Source organism: Chenopodium album, chromosome 13 (assembly GCF_948465745.1).
Source record: "Chenopodium album chromosome 13, dcCheAlbu1.1, whole genome shotgun sequence".
Lineage (NCBI taxonomy): Eukaryota > Viridiplantae > Streptophyta > Magnoliopsida > Caryophyllales > Amaranthaceae > Chenopodium > Chenopodium album.
The window spans coordinates 5,455,866-5,476,983 of record NC_137846.1 but is presented as its reverse complement, the minus strand read 5'-3'; the positions used below and the strand labels follow the sequence as shown (position 1 = coordinate 5,476,983).

Below are 21,118 nucleotides of genomic sequence, written 5' to 3'. Positions count from 1 at the left end.
ACTAACGATTTCATGTTTAATTTATTTCGGTTATTTGGATTCAAACAAGGTCAATCCAATCCCATTCGAACGTCCGAATTTTCAAAAAAATTCAAACCGATCCGATCCGATCCGATTCGATTTAAAGTCTGGATTCGATCTGAATTAATAATTCAGTTTTGATTTGATCTAAAGTTCTGGTATAGTGAAGAATCGAACACGAATCACTTGATTATTACAATAGAAAAGCATTGACCAACCAAGTCATGGGGTATCAACACGTGCACTTATAAATATTAAATTTATATATGTTATCCATTACCAAGTAAGTTTCAATTTTTTAAGCTGAGTTTGAAATCATACATGTATATATTAAATTTATCATATTAAAAAACATCCACTAAAATGAACTATTTATATAAGTTATTTGGGAATTAATATAATCGTTTTTGTATGTTTCGCATCATATCCATCAACATAGGTTACATTTATTGTAAGTTGGGTATTAAATGAAGTGGTTATCTTTTAAAATTTCTTAAATTTGAAAAATTGTTACTTAAAAAATACTTTTTTTTTAGAAAAATAAAATACTTATTTAAGAGCACTGTGTAGATTTGATTTAATAAAAAATAAAAATTAAAGATTATTTATAGGTCCTTTTTTATTATATATAGAGAGTTACACATAAAAGTATAACTTTATTCCCTTAAAAGAAATTTTAAAAAAATATGACTTTGTTATTTTGATATATTAAAAACAAATAAAAATTATGTAAAATTGGGAAGTTATCAAACCAATGTACTGTCATAGAGTTCGAACAAATATGTTTGTTAATTTCGATTTTTGTAAAACATAAATGATTCGTTCATTTCTTTTGTTAGTTATGATTCTATAAAACCAAAAATGATTACTTAACATTTAAAATTTTACTGAAAATAAAATGAGGGAAGATTTTCACTAAACTCCCATTCAATGAACTCTTAATGGTGGTAAAATTTCATGTGCCACTGACATTTAGCTTTGGAAATAGTAATTAGGAGAGAAAAAGTAATTTCCCTTTTCACCATTAGCGCATACTTAAAGTTTCTTCATCTCCTTCAATATAATAAAATTTGATAAATTCATTCGTCTACTGATTCTAAACATATTCAGTGAATACTTTTATTAGTAACTTGATACCAAGAAATATAATTTAAAAACAAGTCTATGGCACCACTTGACTCTGCATCTTGTTTCATTCAATATCGACTACATACAATAAAAATATAAATAAAATGAATGTATTGAATATTTGATCTCATGACCATAGTTTATAAGACTAGTAATGCAAAATTTATTATATTGTTATTTTAAAAAGTAATATACTTGACTAGTATAAATATTTAATAATTCTTATTATAAGTAATATTAAAATAAGTCACGGTGGACTAAAAGTAAACTAGGAATAGCTGAAATAAAATTGAAAATTATACCAATGAAATTAATTAGAGCTCTATTGTCATAAAAATATTTAGATAATAAAATACAAAGTCTATTGTACGCACACTTTATTTTAAAGGAAGAAACAAAAGTTAAAATGGTAAGAGATATTAACATGAATTTATCATTATAAATACTCCGCATAAAAGTCAAGAAGGGGTAAAAAAATAACATTAGTGAAGGGCTAAAAAGAATTGAAAAATGATGCTACTAAAATAAGAATTCATTTTCAAATTATAGCCTAGAATATGTACAAGAAATTGAAATATGATTTGATATTAATAAATGTGTTAGGATCCTGAATTCATTTTTCAATCTTAAATATATTAATCAAAGTGAGATATTTTGATAGGCGGTCAAATTTAAAACTATTTCAATTGCACACCGTCATTCACTAAGGGCTTGTTCTCGTCACCTGATAAAAATAAGTTTTAGGTCTAATAAGTTCATATCAGTTATAATAAGGTCCAATAATAAGTTAAATAATTAAGGTTTAATAAGTTACATTAAGTTAAATAAGGTATAATAAATTTCAATAAGTTCTAATCAAGTCTAATAATAAGGTCTAAGTAGGGGTGTCTATTCGGTTTTTGGTTTGAATTTATCCCAAATCCAATTTGATCCAAAATAATTTTAATTTTCAATTATAAAATCCAACCCGGTCTGAATTCCTCACCAAATCCACTCTAATTCAAACCGATTTAAAATTCGGTTATTTGGATTCGATATGAGAGTGCAAATCAAAATACGTTTCAAATATTTTGGGCCTAATGCGAAAATAAAAATTAAAATACAATAATAAAAAATTAATTCTTAAAAGTATAGTTGTACACGATTAATAAAAGTATTGAAAACGTAAGTAGGTTACATGATAAATAGTAATAATTATAATAATAGTTTAGCATGATTATATTAACAATACTTATTCATAAACTAACGATTTCATATTTAATTTATTTCGGTTTTTTTGGATTCAAACAAGGTCAATCCAATCCAATTCGAACGTCCGAATTTTCAAAAAAAATTCAATCCAATCCAATTCGATTTAAAGTTCGAATCCGATCCGAATTAATAATTCAGTTTTGATTTGATTAAATTTCGAATTTTAATCCGAATGATAGATACTTGTACTAATAAGGTCCAATAAGGAACAATAAGTTCAAATTAGTTTAGTAAGGTCTGATAAGTTCAATAAGGTATAATAAGTTTGATAAGGTGTTACAAAGTTCCAATAAGTTTCATGACTTTGAAATACGGTGTAAGTTTTGATTTTACAAATACAAATATGATTCCTTTAAAATTAATATTAATTATTTTTAAGTTTTTAAATATCAAAATGATACTTAAAATGAAGATTTATAAAAAATAAAAGATCAAAACGTGTTTCTTTATACCTTCATAAGATTCGAACACAGGACGACTATCCATAGTCATTCAAGGGGTTTGTTTATTACTAGACTAAGGGGTATCAACACATACATTGGATGAAAACAAATTAATTTTTATAGTGTATCTATTAGACTAAATTTCCTGGCTTATGCCCATAAATAATTGATTGGACACATTATACAAATAATTTACGTGCAAAACATTTTAAATAAAAAGAGTTTTTTTATTTTTTTTTTTCACTTTGCAATATGGTGTATGTTTTGACTTTATATATACAAATATGATTTCCTTAATATTATATTAATTACAATTAGTTTTGATTTTTTAAATACAAAAATGATACTTAAAATGAAAATTTATAAAAAATAAAAAGCAAAATGTGTTTCTTTTGTACCTCCACAAGATTCGAACACAAGATGACTATCCATCATAACTCAAGGGGTTTGTTTATTAGACCATTGGAAAATATTTTTTTTAGAAAAAAAATAGTTATTAAAGATTAGTTATACATCTAAAAGTATATCTTTGTTCCCTTCAAAGAAATAAAAAAAATTATGTTTTGTTAGCAACAAGGTGTTCTCCATCTTTGTACTTCAACTTAGGATAATATACAAGCCTCCCACCATGCCAGATTGTACACCTTATGGAATTTGAACATGTCATTTTGATCTTTAAAATGCATGTACTAAAAATGGATCTAAGAAAGAGAAAAAAAAATGTGTAAAAGGGAAAAAAAGGGCAAAGTGGATTGGGAGGTGATGGCGGTTGGAAGTCTGGTCCACATATTCCACAACACATACCATTAGTTTTATTTTTTCATTTCAAACTACAGTGTGTACTAGCATTTTAAACATGTTGTACGGAGATCTCATAGTGACACGTTTATCAATCAAGATTTTATTAAAACAAGAATGATTCTTAAAAATAAAAAATGTTTTTAGGGGACATAAAATAGTTAAAAACTAAATAAAAGATATACGTAAAACATTGTTTCATTCACTAACTTTTATGTTATTATGATATTTTAAAATTAGATATGATTCTGTAAAGTTAAAAATAATTAAAACCAGAAAAAAAAAATACAATTTATGCCATCACAGTGTTCGAACAGTGGTTTGATGTATGCATAAGTAGCTTTCAAAGTTAACCATTGGACTAAGGGGTATCAGCACGTTCATTTTGTGGGAAAAAAAAACTATATATTACATTGTTTGTAAAACCATCCCACCAAATCGTTCTCTTGGAGTCGAATCAAATTCCGGATAGTGTTGTTTTGGGTGAATTGTAAAACCTAATCTTTAACCAATTTTGCACCTAATATTTCTAATTCTGATGGAAGTCTACATGAACATTAAAATGGAAGTCTACATGTACTACAGGCTGCTGTGTGCCTTGTGGATGTTCGCAAAAAGGCTCATGTACTAAAGGCTGCTGCTGTTTGTAATGTTCACGGCGTTTGCAATTTAACCGACTACAGATCGCACCGCCATTGTTAACAAATTAGTTTCACGCCATTGTTAACGATGAAATTAGTTTCACGCCATTGTTAACAAATTAGTTTCAAGCTGAAATTCAGAAACTCATTTTTGTATATTGTTCTTCAAGAGTTATTTGTACCCAGATACATTAGAGGGGAAAATATAGGAGAGAGAAAAAAATTTAGGAGAGAGAAATAAAATGAGGTAAAAAAATCTGATTTTTTTTTTTGGGGACTATATACTACATTAATTTGGGTAGGTGAAAGGAAAGAAAAATTTGAAATTCAAAAGTTGAAAATTATAAAAACAAGTTTGAATTTCAAATGAAAATGAAGTTGGCCCACATATAAGGAATATTCCAATTCAACCAATAGGAAACTTGTGTACAAGATTCCTTTTGTACACCATGTGTACCTTAAATTGCTCCCTGTGAAAATGCAGAAAATTATAAAATTTTATAAATTTCATCCGATTAATATATCTAGCAATATTTTACCTAATAACAGTTATTTAGGGATTGGAAATATTAATACTAGCAATATTTAAAACACCACTTATACACATTAAAAAGAACACGCCCCTAGTATATTTCCAATCACACCAGACATATGAGGGCCCTTTACAGTACAAGGGCAAAACTATCTTTCTTCCCACACCATATTTTTTTAAATGGGAAAATGATAGACATATAATGCAGCCCGGCCCTTATATATAAGAAATTAAAATAAAATATTAAGAATATATAAGTAATAATTAACTACACTGATAAGTGATAAAGACATCTTTTTAAAAATGTTTAATCATAAGAATATTTCCAGCGTAAAACTTTAACTTGCAAATAATAATTCGCATGTCAACAAAAATTCATTGTATATAAAAATAAAAAAAATAATAAAAAAAATAAAAAATACATGCGTGATATGTGAACTTGAGTCATATATTCAATTCCTATAAATGGGGTTTTGGCATATAAAAAAGATAAAAGTATGTGGAATTGATGTCTTACCACAAACCTAAGCAAAGTAACAAGACATCTCCAAATTTCGCAACTTAAAGGCACACAAAAATTGAATTGTTTGGATTGGTATTTGGTAATAATAACGTATTAAGCTATTAATTAACTGACCGAGTTAGATACTCAAAAACAAGTACTTCGTATTAAGTGGATATATAACAACTTATTACAATGCACGCATTAAGATTAAATTATATGTAGACAAAAAAAAATCATTTAAAATTTACCGTAATTTACTTACCTCATCATCATGTAACATTGGCAATATGCTAAATAATATATAACCAATTACCATTAGTCATAATAAATTTGTATAATTTAGCCTATTCGGTTTGGATGGAGTCAATTTCACATATTTTGTACGAGTCTTTTTGCTAGGAGAAGCCTTCAATCCATGTGATAGAAATGAGGCTTCTTACAGCTAAAAGAAAAGGCATCATAATACAATAACTCAACAAGTTACCACTTATACCTCTACATATATCTATAAGTCTATAAATAGCTCCCAATCAATGAATAAACAAACAACAATTTGTTTTAGTGAAGTTTATTTTTAGCAAGTTTAGGTCTTTTTTTCTTCAATGGCAAGTAAAGTGTTAACATGCTCTGCTGCTTCAACTCTGGTGTCAAACCGGGCCTCGTCCAGCCCATTACCAATTGGGTTGGGCCCACGTTCTGGCCTTTCGATGACACCATCACCAACTAAGACCCTTTCTTCAAGGCCTTCTTTGGTGGTGAAAGCCCAACAGTCAGGTCCAAGGAGAATTGAGCCAATGTCAGCTGAACAAATCCACAAGAAGGTTGCCCTACTTGAAACCACTCCTTATGGTAAATTTTCCACTCCGTCTCTTTAAATATGTATTCGTACCATAAATAATAGATCACTTTCTAAAGTTAATAAGTTAAATTTTCCACTCCGTACACATTGATACATTATTTTCTCCAAATATGTGTTTTTTTTCATAAATCTATGTTGTCACTTTAATTGAGAATTTGATTAGGTTGAATATTTATGCCCATAAAAAACATACTGGTAACTGAACAAGAAATTACCACATTTTTATCTCCGCCTACCATACGGTTGTAAGTATATATGTTAAGCCTTTCTAGAAGTAGTTTTTTAGGCTCTTTTCCTAAATTTGAAATAGATTATGATTAGATTTCCAAACATACCCCCAAATAATCAGTGATTCGTGAGCAGTGCGTACACCATGGAATACTTCTGAGGATGAGCACGAGATCAAGATGTGGTTTGACATGCCAGGGCTTGCAGCTGAAAACATAGAAGTGGAAGTTATAGACGACTTGCTCGTTATCAAAGGAGAAGGGGGTATTGATGCATTTGGAAACAAGATTTTCGGTCCTTATGATAGTAGTGTTCAACTTCCCATTAACACTTGGAAGGAAGAAACTACCGCTGTGTTTAAGAATGGTGTTCTCTACATTACTGTGCCCAAGATTACCAAGTTTGAGCACAAAGTTATTCATATTCCAGTTAGATCCATTTAAAATTATTCATAATTAACTGATTGCTTGTGAAATAAGTCTTCTAAACTTTTTGGAAGACATATACTACATAAGAGCTATATAAATGGTGTGTATAATACATACATAAGAGCTATATAATTTGTGTAGTTACTTTGCTTGTAATTTAGAAAGAAGCTCAACTACTTTCTACATTTGTAATGTATTTTGTAACTTTGTAAGTTGTATGACTAGCTCGTTTGTTGGACTCGATTGAGCCACATACTATAATAAGACAAATGATGTTATGTGGTAATTAGAGGTGATAATCATGTCGTTTATATCAGGTCAATTTGAAGTTAGTATGACTAACTTGCACATAAAACAACTTCATTTCATAATTATTTAAATTACAAAATGCATCTCACTCTAAACCACACACGCACGTACAACTTTATTTCATGATTAAACAACAAGAAACATATATGCATAGTAGCATACGCTTAGGACTACATGAAAATCACCAGGCCAACACAAATGCACAATCATACGATCCGATTAATCTTAGCTTACTGAGCCATGTCGAGAGAGTTGGAGACGGCCGGTTTGATATTCCAAAACATGTCATTTAAGGAAGCGAAGTGACAAAGTGGTGAATCGCCGGGTTTAAGACCAAGGGCACGAAGGGCCGGGGACTTAGGGTTCCAAGCGTATGTGTCATAGTGACATATAGCCGTAGTCTGGACCTCAGTACCCGCTAGGCTAACCAAAGTGACGTCGTAATGGCCAATGCCTAGTTGGTGGTGACAATAGTACACAGTATAAGGATATCTTATCCTATGGCATACTGCTGCATTATTGCCCGGTACATCCAACTTTTTTACCTTTTTTATCACATAATCTTGTCTTCCATTAGGCACCTCCATCTTTCTGTCCATTGTTTTTACCTCAACTTCATTCGTGCCCAACTCTCGTACCACAAAATCAACAACCTCCTCTATGGATTGCGCACAAGTACTGTCATTCAAATATGCGTAATTTTGTATTATTAACTGTTAAGAAACATTAAAAAAAAAAAGTAATGTACAACTTTGATCATTAACATATGTTACTCTTTAAAAAAAAAAAAAAAAATTTACCTGTTTTCTTCAGTACCCTTTGGTCTTTTAAAACATAGATGGAGGGTGTCTTTAACATCAGTTGCATCTTCAGACTCAGATTTAATGGAAAACAAAGAGAGTATATCTGTGAAGTTTTCATAGGCGAAGGGGAAGGATTGAACAATGTGTTTAGGCAAAATAGGGCGGATTTGAATCTTTTGGAAATCTTGTGGCAACTTCAATCCAACTTGCAAGTTTTTCTCTATGAAAAATAATGTATCACTAGAAGAAGTCGTCGAGCTAAATCCATCTGTGTTTACATTATTATCATTGTGCATGAAATGGTGAGTATGATGGTGATGAAGTGAATTTGGATGAACGGGTATAGTCTCTTTAGAATCCTTTTCATCAGGTTTGGTTTTGAATGTCACTCTATTAGCCTTCGTGTCACCATTGTCTGCTTTATAATAAAAGTAATCATAGAGATATTTATAAGGCTTGTTCGAGCCAGCCTTCTTCATTTGATCACCATTTTCTGCGTTATAATAAAAGTAATCATAGAGATATTTATAAGGCTTGTTCGAGCCAGCCTTCTTCATTTGATCACCATTTTCTGCGTTATAATAAAAGTAATCATAGAGATATTTATAAGGCTTGCTCGGGCTAGCCTTCTTCATTTGATCACCATTTTCTGCGTTGTAATAAAAATAATCATAGAGATATTTATAAGGCTTGTTCGAGCTAGCCTTCTTCATTTGATCACCATTTTCCGCAATATAATAGAAATAATCATAGAGATATTTATAAGGCTTGCTCAAACTAGCCTTCTTTGTGTCACCATTTTCCGCGTTGTAACAAAAATAATCATAAAGATATTTATAAGGCTTGTCCAAACTAGCTTTCTTCTCGTTCATCCTGAAAGTAAAGGGCTCAATGGTACTTTCAGCCTTCTCTTTACCTATCAAGTAAGTCAAACAAACAATATTACTACTTTCTGATCTATTATCTAGCTAGCTACAAACAAATTAGATTATGAATATATTTTGTATAAGCTATTTATAAGAGAGAATTACCATTAGAGTGAAGTAGGTCATCCTTGATAATTTCCGGCATGGGTACCTTTGGTAGCTTCGTTTTCCAATAGTCCTCTTGTTCATAACTAGACGTGCAATATGCTAGAAAAACAAGCTGCCAAGGGGATTAAATTAAATAAGTTCAGATCAGATTTGTACATAACTTAATAATTAGTATGTATAATGAATAACTCAAGTGAAATTGGCTAAAATTATTATTTTTGTTGATAAAATGTAGATAAAAGACTCATAAAACCGTGGATGAGTAAGAGGAGTTTACCAAGAAAATTGCACGTAACTGCAGCTGGATATGCATGGCCATGCTTGGCAAGAAGCGAAGAGAGGCAAAAGAGATATATTTGGTTGATTATAAGCTAAGTAGGTAGGACTATTTATACTACTTGAATAGCTATGCATACATACTAATATACTATCAAAAAAATAAACAATTATCCTAAAAATTGCTTAATGGTAAATTAATTCCCTTTTTGCATTGGTTCATAAACTTATTCCCAAAATATGGTCCACGTAGGATAAGTAGAAACTTTGTGTATTTTTTATTTAGGTTCAGCAAATAACCGCTAACGTCGTTAGTTGTTCTTGTATTAGGTTTTAACCTATGAGGTTTCCTTATACAAGAACCTAATACTCCGTACAAGAACCGTACCGTTAACGTATAAGTATAGAACCGTTGTCACCATTAACGGTTCTTTGCTGAACCTAATTAAATAAATAAAAAATACAAAGCTTCTACTAATCCCCATGAACAATATTGTTGGAATAAGTTTTTAAACCGACGTAAATAAGGAATTAATTTACAATTAAGTAATTTTTAGAAAAATCTTACTCAAACAATGCCACTTTTATTTAATAATATTAAATTTGGAAATTTGTATCTTTCAATTATTGGATAGGGAAAGTACGTTCATTGTTTCAAAAAAAAAAAAAAAAAAGTACGTTCATGTTGCAACCATGACCATCCATTCCTAATCATGGCACGTGATGATTTCTAGCATGTATCAACAAATGATCCTCCATCACAATTTCAAAGAGTACGAATTATTATTGGAACTGAAAAAGCACTGCATGCATCAAGTAATGAATGACGACCATTTTTTACTACGTCCGTATTTGTTTGTCCAATTGCCTCAACGTGTTACACGAATAGTATATGGGTAGTTCTTATATACTTATATACTATAATGACGACCATTTTTTACTACGTACTTGTTTGTCCATCCAATTGCCTCAACGTGTTACAAGAATAGTATATAGTTCTTATATACTACATTACACATTAACACCTATGTGTTTTTTACCCTGATCCAATCCATTTCAAAATAAATTATCATGTTAAAATAATTATATTGAAAGTAGGATTGGAATAATTATAAAATTTCAACAATAAATGAAGTGCATAAGCAGTTAAGCACCAACCTCTTACCTCTAAGACCTAGATTATACATACTCCTTCTGTTAAAACTCATTGCAACCCACTTGTGAGTATTCCAAATTGGAGAAAGAGGAGAGGTGATTCCACTTTATAAGGTAGAGAAGTTACTCCTACTATTGCCAGTTGGTTTTAATATGATACGAAGCTCAGCACCTAAAAACCTTGTTTGTGAACCAAACTCTGATCCTTCTTATTCGGATTGTCCAGACCCATTTCATATTCTTTCAAATATTATTGATTTTGTGAAAACTACAAAATATACAATGATAGCAAGGCCGGAGCTATAGGGGGGCTGGCAGAGGCCCGACTCCTGTAGCCCAAACTCGCGGCCCTTAATTCTATTAAGAGGCCCCTGCAGTTTTTTTAGTATATATGTAAATAATTTCACATACTTGCATTGTTGTTAAAATTCTGGTGGCTTACGTTCAAGGTTCGATTCTACTTAGTGTTCTATTATTATTATTATTATTAATTTACATTTTATTTTTTTCCTCTCTTTTTTTGCCAAAATTCTATACTAAACTTCTTCAACTCTTCCATAAGTGGATTATCTTTTCAATTCTTCAGTCTTCTACTTGTATTCAATCAGATAATTTTGTCTAATTGTTCAGTATTAATTTGTCTATAGATCACTTTTTTTTTTTTGAATATTGGTATAATCATGAAATAAGAAGCTCTTAATTTTTAAAGTGAGTGATTGATAGTCAACAAGTGAATTTACACTGGTTTTATACATAAGAAAATAAATCGCGAATAATTTTAACATGTAATCTATTATTGACATTTTTTAACATGTAATCTATTATTGACATTTTTTTAATATAAAAACTCACAAAAATAAAAAAAAAATAATTGTTATAATAATAAGCCATATATTTATATATTGATTCAACCGTCGGCCCCCTAGCTCAAAAACCCTAAGGAACTATATATAGTACTCCCAATACCTGAAATGGAATAGGCCTAAAAATGAGCTCAAAACCTGAAAATGTCCTATAATCAAAATAGGCCTAAAAATGAGCCTAAAACCTGAAAATGTTCTATTCTCCTATTTAGCTAACATAGTCCTTTGATAGGGGCTTAATTACTAGCTAATTCAAGAAATATTCTAACAATCAATAATGAAAACAAAAGGTATTACGGTCTCAAATCGGTAGGGGAGGAGAAATCAAATAGTAGAAATTCCATTCTCTTTATTTACTCAACGTCTTCCCCCTATTAACGCAAATCATGTATTTAACTCTTTGAAAAGTAAATATGTGAACATTGTAAATAGTTATAAAGTAATAAAAATATAAATAAATAAACATTGTACGTACTAATTATATTTACACGTCTGTATCTTTTTTTATATTGTACTATGTCTGCATCTTTTTGCTAGGAGAAGCCGCATTACTTTGCTTTAATTTGAGTAAAGAGAATATATATCAATGTTATGAATTAGAAGCTTCTCCTACAAAAAAGACTATAACTTAGCAATGTACGTAAAATTAACTCCACTTAGAGCTATAAATAACCTCCCAATGATTGAACAAAACATACAACAACTTGCAATATTTATTTGATTTTATTACATTATTGTTTTAGTGATTTAATTATTTTAGTAAGTTTTATTTGATTATCTTCAATTATGGCAAGCAACACATTGACATGTTCTGCTTCTGCCACTATGGTGTCAAACCACACGGTCTCCGGCCGAAGCCCGGCCCTAGCTGGGTTCGCCCAACGTTCCATGGTGTCCCTAGCACCGTCGTCGAAGACTCCTTCGATGGTGGTGAGAGCCCAACAAGGTGGAAGTCCTAAGAAATTGGATCCCATAGCAGCTGATCATTTCCACAAAAAGGTTGCTCTTCTTGAAACTTCTCCTTATGGTAAGTATTCCACTTATTACAATTTACTTTTTCATTTTTCTTACTTACCAAAAAAGGTTAATTGCATATTTTTATTAGTTTTGGGTAAAATGTACATACATGAATCTTTTATGGCTTGTAACTTTAATACATTACATTGTACACGTCATGGTCAATCTTGTCAAGTCTATTTAACATTAATGCGTGTTAGAGCATTTTCTATTAGTAGAAATGGTTCAATTGATCCCACTTATTGCTGAATTGCTTATTATAAACCATAACGTAATGACATATATTAATGATACTTGTTGATTTGCAGTGCGCACTCCCTGGAACACGAGCGAGGATGACCACGAGATTAGGATGTGGTTCGACATGCCAGGACTTGCAGCTGAAAACATCGATGTGAACGTTGTCGACGACTTGCTTGTGATCAAGGGAGATGGTGGAGTTGATGCATTTGGAAACAAGATATATAGTCCCTACGATAGCAGGGTTCAACTCCCCCTTAACTCTTGGAAGGAAGAGATCACGGCCGTGTTTAAGAACGGTGTTCTCTATATTACTGTGCCTAAGATCACCAAATTCGAGCACAAAATCATCCATGTTCCAGTTAGATCCGTTTAAATCTCTTAATAGAGATCTACTTTAGTGTCTTCTATATGTAGTGTTTTATGTATAGGAGACTGAATTATATACTTCGTATTATGAGTGTGTTTTAAGAGCTTTTCTTTGAGATGCTATGTAATAGAGAAGCTCTCTAAGTATGTAATTTCCTTTTAATGTTTTAAGTTGTACTTTGTATGACTTATTTAAGTATTCTAATATAATAAGACATTAATTAAAATAATTAATTGTTTAAGAGTATACTTGTATATATTATTTGTGTTGTGTTGAGTAAATATCCATCTTTTCAATCTCAATGAAAATTGTGTAACATCTGATTATATATACGTGAGCTTTTATATATTTCCTTCCTGAAAGTATTAATTATTTCTAATAATTACAATTAGAAAAGTTAATAATCTTCTAAACAAGTACCTTGTGCATTAACACATGTATAATCTACGGAGTAATTTGTTTTTATAGAGAAATGATCAAGCATTCAAGCTAAGTTGTACTTTTGGATTATATGACATACACTTGTAGCATTAGATGGCGCTAAAAGGCTGGCTTCATTCTTTTTTGGTTTTTAAAAATAAATGAGAAGTTAGAATCTTCTCTCAAAACTAGTCCATATAAAGTTATCTAGAATTAAGCATATATAGAAAATATAATGTAGTACAATCGACCTAAAAAGGTTCAATATCTAAATGGTTTGAGTGTGAGACCAGAAGCTATATAATCCATAGCAAATTGCTTCACAATATACATGGTATGCATGACAAGAATCCAAGACGTAAAATGCCAAAGAAAGGTACATAAATCCTCCATATATAATTAAGTAATAATACTCTTGCCTTCATTGGTTTTGAATAATAAACCCATGACCAAAAGAAGGTGTAGGATAGGGGGAAAACAAATATAAGAGCAGATAAACGTCGGTTAATATGGCCAAGTGAGGTCTCATCCTAAGACCAATTGATAGTAGGAGGAAAAATCCACTTAAAACAAACTCGCTAAAAGTTCTTTACTTCATCTTTCATTAATGGATACTTACTCACACTTGTAGGCAGTTACAAAATATCTACTAATGAAGGAGAGCTAGAATCCAAATCATAGTATAGTAGTAATTAGTTAGCCATATATATGTAGTATTACAACGAAATCAATTAACATTTAAGGCGTTATAAGTTTTCCTTGCATTGAAAATTATAAAAGCTCTTATAATGTATAAGTGTATAATAACTACATTCTTAATTTTCCATTTACATTATTCTTATAAAAATGTTGTGTTCTCAAATTATTTCGATCATATGTTAATGCGAATGTTAAACAAAAAATATGAAGAAAGAACCCCTAGTTGCCAAAAGTGGTAATCCGAAATCTAGCTAGCACCATCGAACATAATATGAACAAAATATATACTTAATAAAGCAAGAATGAAAGTTAATAGGGGGGCATATCTTCATTTTTCTTTCAAGTATTATAACATGCAAGTACAAACAACTTGAATCTTGTAAGATCTGTACATTGTATAAACAACTCTTAAAGTATGTAAATATTGGTACTTGTAATACTTAGTATATATATGTTCCTAATTTTGTTGGGAGAATCTTAATTACTTTGCTTTCAATGAGTAAAGAGCATCAACATGTTAGGAACAAATGAGGCTTCTTAATGCATAAAGTGAAAAACACTGCTACACAAAAATTAAGAATTCAAGAATTCAACTTAACTATTCCTCCTCTATACCTATAAATACATCCCATTCAAATGAGTTAGTCAAAACATACAAACTCGAGATATTTACATTGATTAAGCGAAGTAATTATTCTTAGCAAGCTCTACTTAAGCATACTCAATGGCAAGCAACGTGTTGACGGCATGTTCTGCTTCAACTCTAGTGTCAATCAACAGGGCAGCCTCTGTCCGTGGCTCGGTACCAGCTGGGTTGGGCTCACCTTCTGTGGTGTCCAAAACACCGTCATTGAAGACCCCTTCTTCGAGGTCTTCCTTGGTGGTAAGAGCCCAACAGGGCGGGGGTAGTCCGAAGAGGATTGATCCTATGGCACCTGAACACTTCCACAAAAAGGTTGCCCTACTTGAAACTTCCCCTTATGGTAAATCTCCCATTCTTTCTGAAACTAATCTAATAACATGGTGTGCATATTCAATGTTTCCTAGATATATTTCATCGCCTTTCCCATTGCTTGTAGTAGATTTGTCGATCTGATTTGTGATCAAACTTTACAAACGTTGACAAAGAATTTATTGAAATGTATTTATTTTACAGTGCGCACTCCCTGGAACACAACCGAGGATGAAAGCGAGATAAGAATGTGGTTTGACATGCCAGGACTAGGAGCTGAGAACATCAAAGTGGAGGTTGTGGATAACATGCTTGTGATCAGGGGAGATGGCGGAATTGATGCTTTCGGAAATAAGGTATTCAGTCCAAGAGAGACCACACTTCACCTGCCTTTCAACTCTTGGAAGGAAGAGATCACCGCTGTGTTTAAGAATGGCGTTCTCTACATAACTGTGCCTAAAATTATAAAGTTTGAACACAAAATTATCCACATTCCGGTTAGATCTATTTAAAGCTCAGCTCACTGAGCCATTGCATGTGGAATGTCTTCTGAACTGCATTGAACACTCAATTCGAGCTGGGTATGCTTTAAGAGCTTTTCTTCAGAATTGTTCTACGTAAATAAGAAGCTCTACTTTTAAATCTGCTTTCTATGTATGTTTAAAGTTGTATGACAACTTGGTTGTTATATGATTCTATAATAGCGAAACAACTTTTTGTTACAATTAAGTAGTGTACTCCGTATTAAAACTGCCTCATGAATGTATTCCGTTAATAAGCATAATACGCACATACTGCAATTTAACAAAATAGTCTGTAGGCATCCGTAAACAGGTGGACAACCTGCAGTCATGCAGATTACGTTATCCAATAACCCTACGTAGATACAGAATACTAGCCAAAATTACACTAGTACCTATTGCCGCAGTCCTAGTCAGCAAAATGTAACAACCCAAAAACCAGCATCCAAGAACTATATTGACAAAGCCCAGCCCTCCAGCCCTACGAATTCTCAGTCACAGCCTGATCAATCTCCTCAGCATGCTCACGAAGCACCTTCCACTACAGGATCCAATGAAAAAACAAAGGTCAGTATCTCCAATTGCAAACAAAACACAGCAGAAATAATAATAGTGATTAGTGAAACTAATTGTAGCCAGTTAGCAAAGATACATACCTGATCCATGGTAAGAGAGATACCTGAAATGAGCAATGACTACAGATCAGTAAAAAATACACAGCTTCATTTAGCTACAGCAGAAAACATCATACAGAAACGCGACAGAAACCCTTTGGAAGGCATAGTAAACGTTAGGTGGGGACGTGGGGTTGAGGGCGGGGGTCTAAAACAAAGTTATTGAACCCAGCCAAATTCTTTAGGGCAAAGCATACATTAATAAACATTATACTATATTCAAATAAGAAGCGAGTCTCCATTAATTCTTTTTCCTAGGTGCTTTAAACAAGTTTTCCTGCATCACTGCATGTGTGCATTCACAAACATTCTATTCCATACAATATTTCATCGGAAATGACTCAATATACAAAATATATGCAAAATAAATACGAGTATAGTAGAATACCATATTGTGCTAAGCATGATATGGGAAGTAGATGCTAGATGCAATGTAGACAAATCAGATGATAGCAAATACTGTACTCCGTATTTGATTTTCAAGTAATATGGACAAGGTCTCAACAAAGTAACAACCTACTCTCACCGCCTAAAATTAATTGCCAAGTTAATAGTACACCTTGGCAGACTAAAGCTCATATTGCCAATACAATTGTAAACAAGCAAGCTCTAAAACTGAATAAATGATTTTATTCTGTAACAACTTTTTTATTTACAGAAGACTAGATCAGCATAACATCAACAAAAGCGATGCCAAATGCAAGACCTGACTCATGCAGTCAAGCGGCTCAAGCCTAGATAATACTCCAGAGTTCAGAACAAGTTTCTTATAATGCACAATAGATATAAAACTGCAACTACAAGACTAAGCATTACAAATCAGCAATTATAATCTCCTCAATTGGAGCATATTTCCCCCCAGGGAAGGGAGAGAACACCAGTCTAAGCATCTATCATCAAAAAAACCAAGTTTTAAGGGGGCAAAAGGCAGAGATAAATGGTAACTATTGGCCAAATATTTCAAAATCAGCCAAAAATGACTTGGGGAGCTTGCAGCAACAGCACTTCGATGCTAAGTTGCTAACCATTAACCATAAATCAAACTATAAAAGAATCCAATAGAAACATTCTGCTAAAACCATGCTTTTAAATTCTTAATAGCACATTCCAAATTCCTGCATAAAAAGGGAAGAGGTCTGCAACAATTCCACCAATAAAACAGGCAGTTGATATAACAACAATATTATGAGCTTGCGACTTTGTCTCCAATCTCTTCATCTGCTTGCTCCACAATCCACTACCCCTCCCTAGTCAACCTCACCTCAATCCACTAAACAACAAATTATAATACAAGTTTAAAGTCCAGGTTCCAATAATGACAGGCAAATCCTATTAATCTATTATAAAGCATTTAGCTGCACCTTCCTCTCATGCATGCCACCACTACAAATTCCAGAAACCATGAAAACCCGAATGATCTTACTAAGCTAAATATTCAACTATCAAATCACCAGAAAACTAAGACATAATTTCTCCTTTACTTAGTACAGGGGGTTGCCTTCAAGAACCTAAGTGGGCTAAGTCTTCAAGATGCTAAAAGTCACCAATCTCAGCATAAAAATCCACCTATTAATCAAGGAAATAACTAAAGCACTTCCTATAAGTTGAAAATTCGAGGAATTCTAGAGTTTTATTCAACATATCTACAAATCCTCGGTTCAAGAAAGGGTATAATTTACCAGCTCATGAGAAAATCAACAAAAATCGCAAAACCTAAGCAACTAAAAACTGAATTGCAACAACAATAGAACATAATTTACTACTCAAATTCAATGAAAACGCAAAACCTAACCTAAGAAAATCTGGCATACAATAACAGTACTTCTAAACCACCATATATACTCAACATGAACAAAAATAATCCAAAAAAACTCTACCAGCTTATAATTCTCTGCAATTTTGCTTAACAACCAAACATAAACCCTAGAAAAAACTCAACTGACAATTTACACCAAAAATACACTAAAAAACCAGCAAAATTACCGAAAATGAATCCAAAAATTCGCAAAATAATAAAAATACCTTTGCGACCAGGCATTTGCTTGCCATCCTTGACATAGAACTCACGAATATCAACCATAACTTTCCCCTGCCAACTTCTCACAGAAACCCTCCGATTCTTCGAAATCTAGGGTTTAAGTTCAACAATCGTTCAAAATCAATCAAAAACCGAACTAAACAAATAATCAACTCCAAATTCAATCATAAGAGAGAGAAAAAACAACCTCGCAAACAACAATTCCATCTTCGTCGTCGTTGGATTTAGCAGACTTCTTAGGAGGAGCGTTTCCGTCGGAATCGGCGTCGGAGGCGTGGTTATCGTCGCCTTTTCGCTTGAATGTCGCCGACATTTCGACGTCGTGGTGGAAGTTGCAACGGCTGTGGTGGTGGTGGTGGTGGTGGTGGTGGTGGAGGAGAGGGAGTGAAGCGGTTTTGGAGAATATGAAAAATGGTGTGATGAGAGAGAAAGTGGAGATGTGAGCGGTGAAAATTGGGAGCAGTTTTAAATTTGAAGTTGAAACAAATTTGAGAAATGACATTTTGGCTTTTCACTTTCTTTTCTTGCCGCCTTTAATTTTATAAAATTACCTTTTTAATTTCATTTTAAATTTTATGAGCTAGAAAAAATATAATACCCCTATTTCACATTTTTTTTTACTTTAAAGGGTGTACGAATTTATATGTAAAATTTGTTGCATATAGATAGAGAGAGAAAATAAGAATGCAAGTGATAAGGAGATAAATAGAGATAAATGACAATCTAAAAAGGAAAAAAAACATTAGTTGCAAATAATGTGTATCATTCATTTTTGGCAAAAGTTGCAAAAAAATATAAAGTGGAAGTAGTACAAGTACTTGCAATTGTCCAGTGTCCCCTCAAAAAAAAAAAAAAAAAAAAAAAAAGTACGGAGTACTTGTAGTTGTAGACATTGTAGTCGGTTAGTCAACCTGTTTTATAATATACGTAGTAATTCGCATTTTTAAAATAATAATATTGCTTACTGACCATTAGCCAATTTTGCAACTGATTTTTAGAAATGATAAGTACTTGTATGATATTCTTTTGAAGCCAAAGCTACTTAAATCCGACGTATAGGTGAATTTGTGTAGGTAATTTACAAAAACATCTTTACTGGAGATTGGAGGAGCAATAGGCCAATCTTTAAGAACTCATTAGAACGATTACTAACTTTACGAGTACAAGTGTACAATAACAATAACAATAATTAGTTGAGAATGATGGAACTTCTGAAATCATAATCAGTTGATCGCCTTGATTAGCAGTCTATTGGATTAAGTACTCACTCATCTAGTCAAATAATTATGGCTTTGGACTAAAAGTGCCAAGCATTTGAAGGATGTGGGCTGGCCCAAATAGCAATTTTTACAAATGGAGTCTACTAGCCTGAGCCCATTTTGGCTATGTTATTCGGACTCGGGTACTCATGTCCGACACGGGTACGTGTCTAAGTGTTCAACTTGGCTATTCTAAGAAAAATTTCTATGATTTTAAACTAATATGAAGTGTTCAAGTGTTATACCCATGCCCAAATGTTAAGGGTCCGACACAGGTACTTGAGGTAAAATGAAAAGTCCGATTAACATAGCATTTTGGTGCTTGTGTTTCAGGAACTACACCTTAAGGTTTTAGTGTTTTTATAATTGTTTAATAAACAAAATATAGATTAAAGCTTCAAAAGAGTCACAAGACTCATAATCACAAAGATTACAAGACCACCAAAATTTCCCAGTCAGGACAACTGTAAGGGAGGGGAAATCACAAACCTGCCGTTAGCGAAAAAAAGGGCCAAAACTTTCCCCTAGACTTACACTACTAACCTAAATTATGCATGGTGTTGTCCTATGGGATATCATTAGCCTAAACGATTACTACGAAGCTAGCTATTCTTTGAGAAATATATGCATTATTCACAGGATGTGCATATCAAATTGGTTGATTGCGTGTCAGAGAAGCAGCAGTTCTTGAGTAATCCAATGTGTCTTTAGCGACTTGTGCGTTAGATTTGACAGCTTCATGCTCCTGCTTCAAAAGGAATCTGACTTTCATATTTGTTTTCTCTGGGACCTGCTGCTTCTGCTTAAAAGTCAGTTTCACATTCTTTGGAAATGGACAAGAACTCTTGCTTTGTAAGACAGGCTGCTCTATTAATGCCTTTTTAGGAGCTATCTTTCTGGGACAATAAGGAATGGGATTACTGCTGTTGCTCAAATCAGTAACTTTCCTCTTCTGGCAAGGAATTCGATTGAAATTTCTGGAAACATCATCCACCATGTTTCGAACCTGAACAGAGAAAATAAACAGGTCACAAGTCAGTTCAACCTTATCCCTCAATCGTATGAGCTAGATAGATGGATTGATAATCAACAGATGACAAATCCCACAAACCAACCTTTTTAAATCCCTTAAAAGAATGAATCGAATTTAAATTTTACGAGCAGGCAGCAGCTCAGCTTTTAAGGTGTCTTTTTAAGGTTGTGCATTCATCCTAAGGAGTTGTTATGTATTGGCATATAAAATTGACAAGTAATAGTGCATCAACATGTTAGTTTCTTGAATATACTTATTAGGCACAGATGAAAAAGCTATAATTTGGCTTTTCTGTTGGTAATTTAACACCCAGACTTGTATGTATAGGCTATAGCGATATTGGCAAAGCAGCATATTCCAAATATTTAGAACTCACTAATTAAATTTCATACCGTCAAAAACAGCACAAAAACCTTCCAGGATTACAAGTCTACAACATTTACTACTCCGTATCACGCTATTTCTTATTTTCTTGTGCTCAACAAGTATTATAAAATTCCAAACTTCTATACCCCAGGGTGTGGTTTTCTCAGCAGAAATAAGGATACATATTATCCAAGTATAAGAACCTCAAAATATGGCCAGAAAAAAGCATGAAGCTTACCGGTTTTGTATCAGATA

General features: G+C 32.4%; 5 protein-coding genes across 5 annotated transcripts; 3 read left to right on the top strand and 2 right to left on the bottom strand.

Moving 5' to 3' along the window:
• Nucleotides 1–5,853: 5,853 nt before the first annotated feature.
• LOC145576083 (small heat shock protein, chloroplastic-like) lies at nucleotides 5,854–7,139 on the top strand. The gene is made up of 2 exons (XM_081633870.1): nucleotides 5,854–6,168; nucleotides 6,542–7,139. Exons 1-2 carry the CDS (start codon nucleotides 5,922–5,924, stop codon nucleotides 6,847–6,849), a joined length of 555 nt encoding a protein of 184 aa, XP_081489996.1. The 5' UTR covers nucleotides 5,854–5,921; the 3' UTR covers nucleotides 6,850–7,139.
• A 22-nt stretch (nucleotides 7,140–7,161) lies between these two features.
• On the bottom strand, nucleotides 7,162–9,326 carry LOC145576082 (uncharacterized). Its single transcript, XM_081633869.1, has 4 exons — nucleotides 9,258–9,326; nucleotides 8,978–9,092; nucleotides 7,944–8,862; nucleotides 7,162–7,821 (listed from the first exon to the last, which is right to left on the bottom strand). The coding sequence occupies exons 1-4, from the start codon at nucleotides 9,297–9,299 to the stop codon at nucleotides 7,374–7,376; spliced, it is 1,524 nt and encodes a 507-aa protein (XP_081489995.1). The 5' UTR covers nucleotides 9,300–9,326; the 3' UTR covers nucleotides 7,162–7,373.
• A 2,626-nt stretch (nucleotides 9,327–11,952) lies between these two features.
• On the top strand, nucleotides 11,953–13,130 carry LOC145576080 (small heat shock protein, chloroplastic-like). Its single transcript, XM_081633868.1, has 2 exons — nucleotides 11,953–12,301; nucleotides 12,600–13,130. The coding sequence occupies exons 1-2, from the start codon at nucleotides 12,061–12,063 to the stop codon at nucleotides 12,905–12,907; spliced, it is 549 nt and encodes a 182-aa protein (XP_081489994.1). The 5' UTR covers nucleotides 11,953–12,060; the 3' UTR covers nucleotides 12,908–13,130.
• Nucleotides 13,131–14,692: 1,562 nt separating this feature from the next.
• Nucleotides 14,693–15,720, top strand: LOC145576078 (small heat shock protein, chloroplastic-like). Its single transcript, XM_081633866.1, has 2 exons — nucleotides 14,693–15,003; nucleotides 15,177–15,720. Exons 1-2 carry the CDS (start codon nucleotides 14,745–14,747, stop codon nucleotides 15,482–15,484), a joined length of 567 nt encoding a protein of 188 aa, XP_081489992.1. The 5' UTR covers nucleotides 14,693–14,744; the 3' UTR covers nucleotides 15,485–15,720.
• LOC145576079 (RNA polymerase II transcriptional coactivator KIWI-like) lies at nucleotides 15,717–18,667 on the bottom strand. The gene is made up of 4 exons (XM_081633867.1): nucleotides 18,393–18,667; nucleotides 18,190–18,295; nucleotides 16,150–16,172; nucleotides 15,717–16,034 (listed from the first exon to the last, which is right to left on the bottom strand). Exons 1-4 carry the CDS (start codon nucleotides 18,516–18,518, stop codon nucleotides 15,975–15,977), a joined length of 315 nt encoding a protein of 104 aa, XP_081489993.1. The 5' UTR covers nucleotides 18,519–18,667; the 3' UTR covers nucleotides 15,717–15,974.
• Between the last annotated feature and the right edge of the window lie 2,451 nt (nucleotides 18,668–21,118).

Excerpts from the sequence above, each read along its gene's own strand:
- LOC145576083 (XM_081633870.1), top strand. The coding sequence starts at position 5,922 with ATGGCAAGTAAAGTGTTAACATGCTCTGCTGCTTCAACTCTGGTGTCA. Across the intron at positions 6,169-6,541 it reads ACTTGAAACCACTCCTTATG|TGCGTACACCATGGAATACT; the intron begins GTAAATTTTCCA and ends ATTCGTGAGCAG.
- LOC145576082 (XM_081633869.1), bottom strand. The coding sequence starts at position 9,299 with ATGGCCATGCATATCCAGCTGCAGTTACGTGCAATTTTCTTG. Across the intron at positions 9,093-9,257 it reads AGTTACGTGCAATTTTCTTG|CTTGTTTTTCTAGCATATTG; the intron begins GTAAACTCCTCT and ends TCCCCTTGGCAG. Across the intron at positions 8,863-8,977 it reads TGACCTACTTCACTCTAATG|GTAAAGAGAAGGCTGAAAGT; the intron begins GTAATTCTCTCT and ends CTTACTTGATAG.
- LOC145576080 (XM_081633868.1), top strand. The coding sequence starts at position 12,061 with ATGGCAAGCAACACATTGACATGTTCTGCTTCTGCCACTATGGTGTCA. Across the intron at positions 12,302-12,599 it reads TCTTGAAACTTCTCCTTATG|TGCGCACTCCCTGGAACACG; the intron begins GTAAGTATTCCA and ends GTTGATTTGCAG.
- LOC145576078 (XM_081633866.1), top strand. The coding sequence starts at position 14,745 with ATGGCAAGCAACGTGTTGACGGCATGTTCTGCTTCAACTCTAGTGTCA. Across the intron at positions 15,004-15,176 it reads ACTTGAAACTTCCCCTTATG|TGCGCACTCCCTGGAACACA; the intron begins GTAAATCTCCCA and ends TTTATTTTACAG.
- LOC145576079 (XM_081633867.1), bottom strand. The coding sequence starts at position 18,518 with ATGTCGGCGACATTCAAGCGAAAAGGCGACGATAACCACGCCTCCGAC. Across the intron at positions 18,296-18,392 it reads ATGGAATTGTTGTTTGCGAG|ATTTCGAAGAATCGGAGGGT; the intron begins GTTGTTTTTTCT and ends CTTAAACCCTAG. Across the intron at positions 16,173-18,189 it reads GCAAATGCCTGGTCGCAAAG|GTATCTCTCTTACCATGGAT; the intron begins GTATTTTTATTA and ends TGCTCATTTCAG.